This window comes from Colletes latitarsis, chromosome 5 (genome assembly GCF_051014445.1).
Source record: "Colletes latitarsis isolate SP2378_abdomen chromosome 5, iyColLati1, whole genome shotgun sequence".
Lineage (NCBI taxonomy): Eukaryota > Metazoa > Arthropoda > Insecta > Hymenoptera > Colletidae > Colletes > Colletes latitarsis.
In genome coordinates this window covers 24,414,816-24,431,246 of record NC_135138.1, presented here as the reverse complement: position 1 = coordinate 24,431,246, position 16,431 = coordinate 24,414,816, and the positions used below count along the sequence as shown (strand labels likewise).

The window sequence follows — 16,431 nt, the reverse complement described above, 5'->3', positions numbered from 1 at the left end:
GGTGATTCGATTTCGAGCGACGATATAGTGTTTCGAGGGTCGAACGCGAGTGACAGTGAGGGCGAAATCGGGTGAAACAGACGTCGGGACTTGACGGGCGGCAGGCCGAAGCGCGAAGAGAGTAAAAAGCACGAGAAAGCAGAGGGTGGAAAGCGGACTGAGAGAGCAAGACGAAGGTAGGAGGGCGGGGCGGGTGGGAGGGAGGACGTAGGGAGGCAGCAGGAGGAGGAGGAGGAGGTGGAGGAAGAAGGTGGGTGGGTGAGACGCGGAGGCACGCAGAGAGACGCCGGGTCAACGCGCCAGGTAACAACGCCTCAGGACACCCGCTGACATCCTCGTCGACATCCTTGTTATTGTCCCCTTCGACAACGTGAACGACGACGCACTGTGGTTTCTCTCGAACGCGAACAGCCCGTCTCGTTCCATGGATAACATGAAATCCTTTCACGCCGCCTCCTGGAGCTTCGCCCTCCTCGCGGCCACGGTCGCGTTGCTGCCCGCCACGCATCGTGCCCCGTTCGCCCAAGCCGCGTAAGTACATCTTTCCTCTGACCTCTTTGCTTGTTATCGGTGATGCAACGTTCAAACCCTACCCTGACTTCGACTTCGATCCCCCGAGCTTGGATTGTTCGTTCGGTTATAGTCTGAACACCGATAATCAGTACTCGCTGGATTATAGAATCGTGCATATTCTACGTTTCCTATCGTCCGAGCGTAATACGTTGCTTCGACGTGATATCCACGCTCGAAAGCGGAGACGTAGAACTCGCAAGCAGAAACGTATCCCCCGGTGGTCGGAATCGATAGCCACCGAAACTGTTACGCAGACTTACCGCGTGTACAGAGGTCTGTTTAAACATCCCGGCCTTCCGAATCGCTGAAGTTGCCACCCGCAACGGGAACAGGCACGCGCGCGCGTTCGACCAACCGATGCACGAGCTCATCTCGAAGAATCAAGCGTCTTCTAAACCCCGTGGCGGACGCGAGTCGATGTTAATCAACGTGTGCCCGGTACGCCTAAAATACCGCGCTGTAAATCAATAGGTGTGCAGCTGATTCTACGGGAGCTAGGCACAGGGATTTAATTAATGCTCCATAATCCTATATCTCGATTACATATTTGCTAGCGGATGGCAGTACGTGCAGCCACCAGGGGCCACGAAATTGGTCGATAAACGCGCGTAATAGGCGCGATGTATGCGAAAAACGGGAAGCGCGACACGTTGTGCGTGTTCCACCTTGGACCATCTGACTGTCAAGTACGATTTTGGTCCCACGTGCGACCACATACGCGCCAGACATCTAGCTTTGACACGGAAACGTCGACGATACGAGGCTGCGAGAGTCTACCAAGCCCCTTGCCGCTGTCTGGATGCACGTTCGTGATTGCATGTAAAGGAGCGGAAACATGCAGCTACGTTGCATGCCCAGACGTACGGCACACCAGTAGACTCACGCTCTTTCAATGATCACAATGACGCCACCCCTCCTCGTGACTCCAAGACGACGGCAAGGCGTCGTCTCTCGCTCTAATGGACACAGCGCGTTTACCGTTGCGTTCAAAAATTCATCTATCGAGCGATTATCGTCGAATCGATCTCGCCAATTTCATTGAACGTTTCTCCCGATGCGAATCGTTTACGTTCGTAGCAGAAATAAGAGGGCGCGTTTGAAATTCTACGAGTACCATCCAAATGAATCTGAGTATATTTAATAATGGTCTAATTTCGAAATTCGAATTAGTTTCTGAGCAATTATTTTGCCTTATTTAAACAATTCTCTGTACTTCAGATACGGTTTATGTTACCTAAATACAAATTTTTTAGTAATTTATAGTCCAGACTAATACTACTAAATACAAAAAATTGTTTAGTAATCTATAGTCTAGACTAATAACACTGAATGGAGGACGTTTGTTTATGACGATATCAACTGAGAATTGCTCGATTCGAATTTATGACATTTTACAAGTACAAATGAATCTAAATGAGATTAGTAATGGTCCAATTTCGAAATTCAAATTAGTTTCTGAGTAATTTAATTAAAATCTCCGGAAGAATGTGCAAAATATGACGAATTTCTTTCTCGATTTTGCATTATTTAAGTAATTCGCTCTACTTCATATTTCAGTTATTTATGTTACCTAAATACAACAAATTCTTCGGTAATCTATAGTCTAAACTAATAACACTGAATGGAGGACGTTTGTTTATGACGATATCAACTGAGAACTGCTCGATTCGAATTTATGACATTTTACAAGTACAAATGAATCTAAATGAGATTAGTAATGGTCCAATTTCGAAATTCAAATTAGTTTCTGAGTAATTTAATTAAAATCTCCGGAAGAATGTGCAAAACATGACGAATTTCTTTCTCGATTTTGCATTATTTAAGTAATTCGCTCTACTTCATACTTCAGTTATTTATGTTACCTAAATACAACAAATTCTTCGGTAATCTATAGTCTAAACTAATAACACTGAATGGAGGACGTTTGTTTATGACGATATCAACTGAGAACTGCTCGATTCGAATTTATGACATTTTACAAGTACAAATGAATCTAAATGAGATTAGTAATGGTCCAATTTCGAAATTCAAATTAGTTTCTGAGTAATTTAATTAAAATCTCCGGAAGAATGTGCAAATTTTTGCAAATTCCATCCTCGACTCTACATAATCGTTCAAGCCACCCAATTGTAATAAATTTATGCCATCCAATTGTAATAATTTTATACCACCCAATTGTAATAAATTTTAGTGGAATCTATGATTTGCAATAATTATAAAAATTAATGAGAGATGTTTGTGATTATTTTTTAAAAGTTTTTAATCAGGTATCGGTGAAGATTTGTTTTCAAAATTCCAATTGCTGTGTAAATAATGAATTAAAATGTTTAAAAAAATGTGGAAAATTTGACTGATTCGAGCATACGAAATTATTTGATTAACTCACTACATGTATTATCTATATTGCCAAAGTTTGTAGTGACCTTTGATTTATAAAAATAAAAGGAGCTTTGTTTTATATAACAAAATCTTTGTCAATACTAATGGGTATTTATAGTTAATCGTCATTACTTGATTTCTGTTACTTTGTAAACATTTGATAAAAAATATCTATGCTATTTTTATTTATAAATCAATAATTATTGCCTCTTCATAGATTTATTTTCATATCTCTGAAAGTGATTCCAAATTTCGAGTTGAAAATATTATTATCTGATCAAGTCTATCAATGTCTTTCTGTTTGTTTTTATCATGAAAGGATTGAAATACGTTAGTCGAGAGAAATGATTTGACATGCTTGCATAAACTGACAGTAGTCTACTTTTTTTTTAACAAACGTTTTTACAATACTTACAACAGAACAGAATAAGGCGATTTAAAAAGTATTCCTGAAATTGTACGAATACACGACACGTAAACTTCGACTTCATTCTTCCGATTACACTTCTTTGTATTTTCCATGAATATGTTTATTCTCTAAGAATTACAGCATTCGTGCTGCTAATTTCGATCGTTGAAACGCTCACGATAAGATAGACGATAGCGTGATTCATAAAGAATGCACGCGATTCGTGATCTATGATACGCAGCAGCAGTATTTAGGATTTAATAACCGAATAGAATATACATTTGGTTAATAAATGCAATCGTGTGCACGATGCAGAGAGGCTTGGTCGGTAAGCAGTCAGTGTCTCGGGAGTGACAGCAGCACCGTGAGAACAATGGCGAAGCTGAAATTAGTTGTACCGGCTCATCCCTTCTCGCATTAACGCGCGATCTAGTCGCCTGGTATATATGTAATCCGCTAACGTTTCTCCAACCCGAGCGCCTGATATCGAGCGCTATTTTCCGACAATGTTTAACACGTTCGCGTATCAGCCTCCGTGACAGCTTAACTGGTTGCAGTAACAGAGATTTTCTTCGAAATGTATTGCTACCGAGAGATACGTTCGACTTCTTACCGCAATAGAATTTCACAAATTCAACCAGTCGACGAAATACAGATTATCGCTTTAAAATCTTTTTTAAATAATTTACCAGTTCGCGAAGACGAACTAGCGTCCATAGAAACAGTTTGATGTGAACATAATTAATGAAAATTTATTTGCTCTTAAAGATCCTAAAGAATTTTGTCAGAGAAATGTATATCGATTTGTCTGTCAAGAACACGACCCACAAAATGACAAATTTATTAACGTTCGTAAAAAAGAAATAATTAATTGTTTCATTGTGGGCTAATAAGAGGGAGTGATTTGTATTCAACGTAAAAAAGTGTTCAACGTTTTGATTAAAGACTATTTAAAGACTGCTATTTACTATTGAAGACTATTCGAAATACACAAGTTGACTCACCGAGTTCAGAAGATGGTAATTCAGCATAATGAAAGAGGCAGTACAAAGATTCTTTCTTGGTACATTCTTCATGTACAATATGTCAACTATTCACGACGATTGGTCTGTCAAGAACACGATCCACATAATGACACATTCATTAACTTCCATAAAAAGTAATTAATTGTTTCATTGTAGCTCAATAGGAGGGAATGATTTGTATTCAACGTAAAAATCTGTTGAACGTTTCACAAGTTGACCCACAGAGTTCAGAAGATGGTAATTAAGTATAATGAAAGAGGTAGTGCATAGATTCTTTCTTGGTACACTCTGTATGCATAATATGTCGACTACTCACGACGACCATTGTTCAAGAGATCAACACTTTCATTCGACCTCTTGAATAATTATAATCAGCTGATAAAGATAAGGCGACCGTTGAATACATAAATCCAAACTCCGCCCCTTTTAAGATCTCTCGATTCGATATACCGGGCATGAACTGTTTCGTTGGTAAAAACTCTGGTTCCTGAGTATATTAATAGCCCGAGGATGAGACAAGGCGCATCGTGCTGTAACAATTTTGACCGGGAACGCTGTCTAATCCGGGAAGGGTGAAAGAGGATAGTTAGGTATAGTTGAAGGGATTATCAATATTTACGCTCTTCCAGCAAGCACAGTTCGGGTCGTTCCACCTGTTTTCTCCTCGAGAGCCGTGCCTCTGTAGCCTCCTCCAAACCCCTACGAGTACCAACCGCGGACGTTCTGTAGTGTGGTATCGGTGATCGCAGTAGAGCTCTCGAGAGCAGGAGGGTGCTCCCGACGTGGCAGAGCTCCAAATCCTCCTACGCTGCCACCCTCTCGCACCGTTGTCGCTACCACCACCCCTTTCCACCTACCGCCAACCATCTTCGTGGACCACCGACGTACAGCAGACCTCTTTCTCTTATCGAGGGGAACAGCCCTTTTCGGACTGCCCGTCCTCGTCCTTTGCTCTCCCACCCTCTCCCCTTTTCTTGATCACCCGGACCAAGCTCGACCCGAACTCGCACATTTGGCCATCGCCTTCATCGACGTTTCTCTCTCTTCCTCGGCGGAGGCCTATTCGCGAATATGGCGTCTTCGCGGACAAGTACACCCTCGGTTTTAAGTCCTTAGAAAAAGATAGGAAAACAAATTATTTTAGGTAGATTTTTTTCTTATTTTTCAACATAATCTCCCTTTAGCTCTATGCACTTTTCCAAGCGTTTCGTCAACTTTTTTGAGCCATCTAAAAAGTAAGATTTCGGAAGGTCCTCAAAATAGGCATCTGTTTGGACGGTAACCTCCTCGTTCGACGTGAACCGTTGCCCGCTGAGCCATTTTTTTAAGTTTGGAAATAAAAAAACGTCACTGGAGGCTAAATCTGGTGAATACGGTGGATGTTGTAATTATTCGAACTTTAATTCCATGATTTTGGCCATCGAAACTGCTGTTCCATGCTTTAATCGACAATGAAAATGAAACCATGTGGCGGATGTAACCGAGACTTTGATAGCTGTCTAGTGAGTCATGATGCTTACTAAAAACAAACCATTTTCGATGCAACGAGCGCCAGGTCTTGGATTTTCTAAAGACTTATTGAACGACCCTCGTACGTCGGGAAAAATAACGATTAATAGTTTTGGGCGGGGATTTAGTATTATGAAATATATGAGGTTTGGGAAAATGCTTGCCATTAGTAGAATTCATCTTACAGAAATGTTAACGATGATTTTTGAAATTTTTAACTTAACGCTCGAAAGCAGTATTAGTTCAAATAACGTAACGTTACTAGGTGACTGTTGCAATTAATTTCCATAAGTTTGTTATTAATTTGATATTCCTGGCCAATACACTGGTGCACTTACTTTTTATTTTTACATTTCATGGAATTACAAATACTTAATTCTTTTGGTTTACAATATTGTGCCTACAAAAAATTGTTCAACGAATGAGTGGAAAATATTTCAAGTGTTTTAAGTTATTGGACTAATATTTTTCTCTTCCTTGTAGTAGTTTGACTCGTTTAAAATAAAAGGCTAGCCCTTGTGTATCCGACTTTGCGTAGGTTTCACAACTATAGCTACTTTCCTGTATCTTTGAACATCTCTTTTCAGCAAAGTGTATTCACTCTATGATTTTTTGAAAGGGACGAAATTGGCTGTTGACCTGAAGTTTTTGTTCGACAGGGAAATGTTGCTGGGTTCAGTAACCGAAACAAGAAATTCTAATTTTATACTGTTTGAATATGTCCCTAGTAACTCTAATTCTTTTTAACTTTCCTACTATAAACATTTGAAAATAAAATTGTTTTGTTGAAAGACTTTAATTTTATGGATGACTACATTACTACTTGGAAGCGTAGATAAATAGTGCAGTAACTACAAGTAAACAGTATCTATTACGATTCTTTATGAAATATATGAACAATATGTATTTATTTCTGATATTGAATGTGTGCTTCATATGTGTTTTTGATAATCATTACGTTTAACTTTATATTTAAAATTTAAAAATTTACATTTTTATTGTATTTGTATTACATTTGTAACAAATGCATGAAATGGTGATCTGAATTTTATAGCTTCATAAAATTTATAAAAACGGTTTTCATTCCTTCTGTAGATTCAATTGCATATTTCTAGTTTCAAGTTCAGTAACTTGAAACTAATTCATTTTCTAACTTTTTAAGAAATATTTGTCTTCTCGTTTTCATAGATGCATTTTTTCTCCATGATGGATTTTCTAGTTGACATGTTGCTAACCCATAGTACTCTGCAATATCAACATAATTAAAAATAAGTAAGAGCAGCCGACGCCTTGTTTACCTTTGGCATGAATACTCGCTAAGTAATTTGTTTAAAACATTTACTCTGTCCAAGGCTCTACATACTTGAGTCCCATATAAGAACAAAATATGACTAATTGTTCTGTTTCTCATTTATAATGTTTTTGAATTCTTGAATTAAATCATCCAACACATTATAAGATCATATTCGTAACTCTAAGTGCAATAATAGTTACATTTTACTTAATAAAAGGAGCATAAGGCTTATTCCACCCAAATAGAAGTGGTTGGAATTTGTTGTCAAACATTTGATATAATATTACCAAAAAAATAATACACTATTTTAAACGGCGAATAAAATACACCATCAAAACATATCTGAAATGTAGAAATTTTTTTCTAATTTACTTCGTCATTTTTCATTACAAAAACAGTACAGTAAGAGGTTTTCTAGATCGCAGAGTTTGATTTTCAAGTTAATATTTTGAATAGTTAAAATACATGCCTATATAAGCGATAAAAATTATTAAAAGAATTTTCAAATTTATTCAATGCTAGTTTTTAATTTGTTTATATAAAAGATACTTCATTACTACACAAAATTGTCAAAAGCTAGTAAAGATAGTGTTTATATGAATGATAGAGATTTGAAAATCACGTGGTATTTTATTGCAATGCAAAATATTAAGAAAGAGGAAGCAGGAGTTGTTTAATGCACGTTTATTTATTATATTACTGTTACAAAGTAACTAGAACTAACTTGTCTTCCTCTCAACTTTTGTTCTTTCAACCGTGTAACGCAATTACTTGTATAAAGAGGCCAATTTAAAGAAAAGACAAACGCGCAATAAAATTCAATTTAGAATAATATATTTCGATTATTTTCAGAGGCGAATCAACAAAAAACTATACATTAGAATAATGTTATTTTCTTTTATTTAAAAGGAATAGCCTTTCACTGCATTTTCACAAAAGATAGAAAGAACCAAATAATTAATAATAAAAATATGCTGTCGCTCTATCAATGTAGCACCGATACAATTAACATTTTCTTAATCTTCAATGTTAAATTTTACTAATGTGAATCTAAATTAAAAAACAAAAATGTGAACAAAATAGCGGCTAGTTTCAAGAAAGTTCCGAATTTTATATGCAACTTGCTAAATTGATATTAAAATTAATTGTGAATATATTGATTAAACAAAATTGAATAGGGGATATTCAACTCAAAAACGCACGTTTCACGCGTGATGTCATATTTTCATTTTTAATTAGTTCGTTCTTTTTATCTTTTGCATAATTAGTAAAAGGACGTTTGATACAAAAAAATTCACATTGCAAGTTTATTGTGAGCCGCTGAAAAAGTGGAATTATTTATTACGAGTAAAATTGAAAACAATTGCGAGTATCAATCCCGCCAGTGACTCTTCAATCTCGATCTCGTCAAGTGGTTCAAAAGTATTAATTTAACTTTAACAGGCAGAGTTTTATTCGAACATAACATGGCAAATAAAAAGTCTGTTTATTCGGTTGAACAGTTATTCAGACAAGCTTTTATTCGTTCAACGTCAAGTGTAATTCAGATTGTAATTTTATTGAATAAATAGTGCATCAAAAGTTATCTTTTATATAAAATTTCGTATCTAGATGAGAATTTTGTCTATCTCTGAACCACGTATGGGGCAAAGCATGATTCAGTTCTCAAATTTAGAGTTAAAATAATTTAAAAAGCAATTACTAGAATGGAAAATTTCCAATGGCATTTTATCAGTCAACTATCTCGGATTGAAATGGACTATATTCTATTAATTCTAGTAATGACTATTTTTCTACGATTTCATTTTTTTCACAAATGCAACGATTACCTCGGAAATTGCAAATGCACTTGTTTTTAATGGAATTGTATATTTTGTTTCATTCGTATCAATTCTTTTATTCTGTATGAAAAAGTATTAAATTACAATGTTTGAAATCTCAATATTTCATTAGATATTTTACGTTATTTTATTTTAACATTAAACCTTACGAGAGCAGAAACTATATTGATGAGCAAAATTTACTTAATAATTGGTAGGTTATCATCATGGCATATTAAAATTCAACTTATGAAATATGTCAGATATCTCACTTTAGATATTTTTTTTTACACAGAATGTTTCAAAAAATTGATGCAAAAAAAAAGCATACATGTGATTCCATTAAAAAAAATATGCATTTACATGTTTCAGATGCATCTTTGCACTTTTTAAAAAAGTGAAGTCGTAGAAAAACAATCATTATTATAGTAACTTTCCCCTTTGCAGTTTTTTTTTAATCTCGCATCAAATGTGAAGCATATCAATCTTAATTATGTAACACATCCTGTACAATATTTATTCGAAATCAAGCTGGCAATGAGAGGATCCAGTCATTTTATAGATAAATAAATAGTGAATCGGGCTAGTGATGTATATAATATTTACTAATTGTATAACAAGGACAATTTTGGTAGATGAAGTTCATTTCGTGCGCTACATAGTGGCGAGAATTTCAATGAATATTAAATCAAGCGTTCAAGTTCAAGGTCAAAGATATTGCATATAAGTGCCATACGGGGAAAGACCATATGTGAAGAGTAAGTTAATAAGTTTGGTAACAAACATGAACAATGATAAGGTGCAGAAGATGTAGAATTAATCCACTACATATTAAATTCACGGTGATTCGACAGCGCTTATTGTTAGTAGAATTAAGTGTAAAATCAATTCCTGCGTAACGAAATCAGGACAGTAGAGGAACTTGAAAATAGGTTTCTCGAAGCAAACTAGTGAAACCTGCAACATTTTTGTTTTTTTTTAATGGCTAAATATTAACCAAATCGTTCCAAAATAATTGAATCCTTTTCTTTTTCATCAAAAGTTTAATGACACTAATAGCTATATATAATAGTCACCATACTAAATTTTATCATATTCATCGGTATTAATGTTGCATTTCTGTTAATGTTTCTGTAAAACATTTTTACATGCTGCCAACTGATCTTGGCTATTTCCCCATCCTTTATAAATATCAAATATTTATGTGCTGTATAAATTTGTTATAAAGAATATTTTTATGTATTTCATATCTCTGAATTCAAATATTCTGATTGCACAGACGTTATATGTCCATGTCAAAGTACATACAATATTCGTATAGAAAACTCGTGACCTCGTGAATGTATTATAATATTTTCATATATTATACTAATATTTTTGTTTCTTTGTTCTGGGAAAAATTTAACATTAAATGAAAAATAATCTAAAAAACTTCGGATATTTTTCGCAAAGAAAAATGAACTTTTACACTTTTTAACAAGGTATCATTTGTAAAATAAAAAGGAACATTAGTGTAGATGAAAACAAAGATAATTTAAATTAATAATTACTTCCTTTAATGATCTTATAATTTGTAAATTACATTGTAAATCGATAGCTTTATAGAAGCCTATAGAATAACATCAAATTCATGGTGGATTTTAACTTAAAATATATTTTTAGCTTAAAAAAATTGGGAAACTATTTATTAGCTTAAAAAATTGTTTCCTCAAAAAAATTCGATATCCAATATCCATTTTTAAACTTTATACTAAAAATTGAAATTCCTTTGATTTTTTATTTTGGTCCATTCTTCGATGACAAAAATAAAAAGTTTAACATACCAAAATTCAGCATGATTTTTACGTAGCATGTAAAAATCAGTTTTACTTTTCAACAATAAATTTAATAAAAAAACTATAACTTAAAACAAAAAAACATTATACAGGGTGTTCGGCCACCCCTGGTGGTGGCTGTCAAATAAAATTACTAAAAATGAAAAACGAATTTTTAAGAAAAATCGACAGGGGGTAGGTGCCCTAATTTTTCGACGAAAGAAAAATTTTTCAAATCGTTCTAAAAAAATTATTTTCGGTTTCAGAGGTCAATTACAATTATTTTTGGTCAACAGACATAGCCCCGAAATCCTACTCAGTTTCGAGAAAAAAATTCAGTACGGTCGGAACTTTAAATGTTAATAACTTTTTAACGAAGCCTCCATCAACAAATTGGTATTCTTGATTTTCGTTCTATTTTGGCCTCTAGAATCTCCCATTCAAATTTTTCCCATAGGTAGCTGAACACCTTGTGTATGTCTAGTTATTTCCATATCTAATAATTGTTAGCCTCAATATTTATTTGACACATGTATTGAATTTAGCTTAAAAAGTAGTTTTAATTAGTTTGGTGTTTCACAAGTATACCAACTCCTAACAATTTTTCCCAGGGGTGGCCGAACTCCCTGTATACACAGGTACACTACCACTTATAAGTATTAGGACACTTATTGTTAGTCAAAAAGAACTTTTCTATTCACATAATATATAATTACTAAATTAAAAATAACCAAAACCCAATCAATTGGGATTCTATTATAAATTATATTGAACTTATTAATAGTTATCCGAATACAAACAAATTAATACACCGTTCTCCCCTCCCCCCTTAAGAGCCCTCTCAAACATTCATGGGCACAAAACAATTAGCCCCATCGTATCTCCCAAATGATGAAAACAAAATTGATATTGATATTTGCAGTATAGTCCTAGAAAACAGCTCATGAAATTTCATTTAACCCATTCACAATCAGTATATTAAGTTAGCAGGGCTCGAACTGAAAATGTATAAAATTGTCAAGTCGATTATTTCGAATTCTGCCCCAAAACTTTACAAGACACGTTCTCAAGAGAACGCGCTCTGAAAAAATGCGATACAGAATATATTGATTTTTATATCTAAAATTACCAGACTGCTCCCTTTGTCCCATACGCGTGGTCGCGAAGAACTCAGTCTTTTAATCATCCCCGACAAAGTAAGATTCAAAGACGGACGAAAAGCGTTCGAGGGTATCCGAAAGTCTCTGATCTTTGAGCAGCGCGCGACAGATAATGATCATCTCATTAACCACGCGCGTCATCTTTACTCGGTGTTCCTTGAAACCAATTCTCGTAGGCGGACGGGGCGTTTACTGCAGGACTAAGAGGAATTGAAAACGCCACGGGTACTCGTGCGGTCGCGAATAGTCGTGTTTTTTTGTCGTGAAAGCGGAGAATCGTCTACCACGGAAACGAGAGAAAACGTGCTAAGTCATTCGGCTCGGTCTGACCCACTTCTCGCGGAAGCGTAAAACGCGTGCTATGCGACGACGATCCGTCGAAACTGATTCTTCTTCCAGCCCCCCTCCCCCTCCCCTCCACCTTTCCCTCCCTGTTCTTCTATGCAGTTACACAGCTGCTTCGCTTTTCTTTTTCCCTCCATCCCTCTTTCTCTCACTCTTTCGGTCGACACAATGAATGACGGTTGAAGAGCATAACTCCTGAAAAGAAATCCCGATTTCACGGCGCGCGTTACGTCGGTCCGACAAGCCTCGCGAGCTCTAACTTTGTAATTTTAAGGTACTCCGTTTTCAACGCCGTTATTACTTGAAAACCTTTTAAGTCGTTTCGCGAGGAGAATCTTTCAGAAATTGTTTTTCCGTTTCCTCTATCGAACGCCACGGTGTTTTTCTTCGCATTAACTGATCGTTGCTTTTCCTCGCTTTCGATATCGGAGACAAGTTCTTGGTATGTGTTAATATACGTGCTTAATTAAATTATGTCAGTGTTTTTTCCCAAATAAGCAAAGCTTCTGTGTGACGAGTAACTTTATAAGAACAATAATAATGACAATGATGTTGTCAAAAACAACGGTTGATCTTCAATTGAAATGAGAAAATGTTCTATTGCCTTAAAGTTGCAAATCCTATCTTCGTCACTTTTACAGAAATACAGTTCCTCGTTGATGTTCGTTATTTTTACTCTATTTCTATTATTTACTATATTATGTAATTTCTATTATTATATTACTGTATTTCCACGTACTTTTACCTCAATGATGGATACGAATGGCTGTGTCATTGCTCTGGTACGCCACTATTTCAGTTATAAGGAGTATATATTCGTTCTTCTAACTGGTACACATGCCTAATTATATTGTGTGAATGTTTTTTCCCAAATAAGCAAAGCTTCTGTGTAACGAATAACTTTATAATAACAATATTAATGACAATGATACAAAATAACGGTTGATCTTCAATTAATGTGAGAAAACGTTCCATTGTCTTGAAGTTGCAACCTCCATCTTGTCAGCCTAGCAGAAATACAGGAGTTCGCTACTTTTACCCTATTTCTATTAATATATTACTGTATTTCTACGTATTTATACCCCAATAATGAAACAGAATAGCTGTCATTGTTCTGGTTTTATTATTTCAGGTATAACGGAAATTTCATCGTTCTTCTAACTGTTACAAAATAAAAACAAATGCATTTGCATGCTCCTAATTCCATAGAAGTGGCAGCATTTGATGCCCAGCTGAGACTTATTATGTTCCACTGTAAAACAACTGTCTTTTTGCTTGTTTACATGCATTTAATCGTTATTATTTGCGTATTTCTATGTACTTGTAGCTTAATAATGGATATGAATGGCTGTTTCATTGCTCCAGTATGCCACTATTTTAGTTATAACGGGGATTTAATCGTTCTTCTAACTGCTAAGAAATGAAAACAAATGAATTTGGACAATAATTGGTCAAAAACAGCAGTTGAACTTGAATTGATATGAGAAAATGTTTCGTTGTCTTTGTTAATGTTTGCAACTTTTACCCTCGATATTGTTTACGAAGTCATCCCCACCAATTCCTGGAACTGCATCGACGGGGTGAACGTTACAAGCGTAGTCATTAAATGTTCATTCATAGGACTAACCAAACTTCCTCGAAAATATGAGAAATGAAGTTTAGAGATAATGCACCGAAAAAATGCGAAGCAAAAGAATAGATATTGAATGTGGAAATTTAACTCCAGATTCACTTCGATATATGCAAACTATTTTAGAATCGTGAAGTTTTGACTTTTAGTAAATAATAATAGTAATATTAGTATTGTAATTACACAAAAGTAATTACAAACTAACCAGTCACTACCCAGTTCTGTCACATTCTATTAGGGAAGCATTAATTTTGACATTTGCTTTGTTTCAATTTAATCGTGGAGGATGTTAAAACGTAGAAGGCAGAACAAAGTTATTTTTTATTATATTTCTTAACCTTTATACACAGATTTGTTACAGAAAGAAAATATTGGATGCATCCTTTCAATAGTGACAAATAGCCACTTAGGTGCATTACTCTCTTACTTCTTTGCGATATTCTTTCACTAAAGAATTTTATTTATTAAATTTATTTCTCTACAGGGACCAATATGAACTTTGTTAAGTCTTTGTTTGTAATAATATGCAAGCGATGAAACTTAACTGAATTGAAAGAAATCCATTTTCTATGATTATTAATAAAAATAATAATGACTTTGTAATGGTGCTATATTTATTATACAAAACATTTAATTACTTTAATTTGTATAGACAGAGCATTAAATGCAACAGAAATAGTTCCAATTTCTACATAGAGAATTGATTTGAACACGTTTTGATTAAAAGATTGATTAAAAGTTATAACAATTAAGAGAGAGAAAATATGATACATTCTAACATAATATAGAGGAAGTTCTGTAACAACGTAGCTAGTTTTTTATAGCCGTCAAATTGACGCTAAAAATTGCGTCACGTGTAAACTTCTCCATATAAATCTGCCTGGACACGACACTATTTTGACGCAGCTGCAAAGTGACGCATGTCGCTCGTGAGCACCGGACCTTCAGTCTACAAGAGAAGATTTAATTTTACAACATTAACACTCTTACACGAGGGGATAAAAATCACAGTGGTGTATGTTATGAACACTGTGGAAAAATTATGCTTTTGAATTACTGTTACTACAACTAACAATGAATCTTATTCAAAATATCTAATACATTTATACATTAAATAATACAACAAAATAATTTATAACCAGAAATACCATTTTTCTATTATTAAAAAATTCATTCTATGTTTTTAATTTGCTTTTGCATGTAGAAGACTTCCTTTTCACTTTTTTTATATTTCTAAATTACAATAACTACTAATTATAATCTATACCAGATCTCACTGCTAAATAATTCATTATAATTTTAATGAGAGATTCTAGAGGCCAAAATAAGGCGAAAATCAAGGATACTAATTTGTTGATTGAAGCTTCGTTAAAAAGTTATACAAACATTTCCACATAGTATATTTTCGGTAAAGAATTTTTTTCTCGAAAGTACGTAGGATTTTGAGGGTATGTGTATTCACCAAAAATGATTGAAATTGACCCCCGCAACCGAAAATATTTTTTCCAGAACGATTTGAAACTTTTCAATTTTCAGGGTGATAGACAGTTATGGTCAGACATTATATTTTCAGTAATGAATTTTTTTCTCGAAAATGCGTAGGATTTCGGGGGTATGTCTGTTGACTAAAATGATTATAATTGGCCCCTGTAATCGAAAGTAATTTTTTTAGTAGAATTTGAAATTTTTTAATTTAATTTTTTAATAACTTTTTAGCGAAGCTTCAATCAAAAAATTGATATTTTTGATTTTCGTCTTATTTTGGCCTCTAGAATCTCCCATTAAAATTTGTCCCAGGATTGGTCGATCACCCTGCATAAACCATTGTATCTTATTAATATGTATTTTAATCTTCACTAGTTCCATTTTTCTTGTTTCATTGGTCTCATAGAATTATGAAGTAAAATTTAGCTCAAATGTGAGTAATCTTTAGAAATATTCAATTTCAAATTAGTTTATTTATTGTCATAAAGTCATAATTGGTACATATTCGTTTCTAGTCTTACCTTTTTATTATTAATATTGTACCATTCTTCTATGAGGAGAAGGCACAACGTGTTTACATCCCCACTCCTGTTGCTGTTCGATAACTCACAGGTATTGGTCGAAAACGGTGACGAAGATCGGTGACAGCCAATCAGCGGACTGTAGTAAGAGTGGGGATGTAAACAAGCTGTGCCTTCTTCTCATGGAAGGACGGTACATAGTGAAAACTTCTCTATAAAACAACATATAATGACTAATAAGTTTTACAATTCATACCACCTTATATTACTTGCATTTCAGTATTAGCTATTTAATATTAATATTAATTAATTTATTTACTGAGTTTGTACTAACTCGTATAAACTCCTGATTTTTTTGAAGTTGTTGCACTTCTGTTTGACTCGTCTTCGTTTTTGGTAATCATAAAATTAAATCATAAAAATGTTTCGCATAAGCAGCTTCGAAGATACATTAACGATCGTCAAAT

General features: G+C 34.6%; 1 protein-coding gene across 12 annotated transcripts in view; it reads left to right on the top strand.

Annotated features, from left to right (window-relative positions):
• The first annotated feature begins 224 nt into the window (after positions 1-224).
• The window catches only part of Rdl (Resistant to dieldrin), a 334,093-nt gene continuing 317,886 nt past the window's right edge, over positions 225-16,431 (top strand). For all 12 annotated transcript variants that reach the window (XM_076765717.1, XM_076765712.1, XM_076765708.1 and 9 more), the window contains exon 1: positions 225-531. In XM_076765717.1, coding sequence (XP_076621832.1) covers positions 425-531 — 107 coding nt within the window. In that variant the 5' untranslated portion in view covers positions 225-424. The remainder of the gene's footprint in view (positions 532-16,431) is intronic.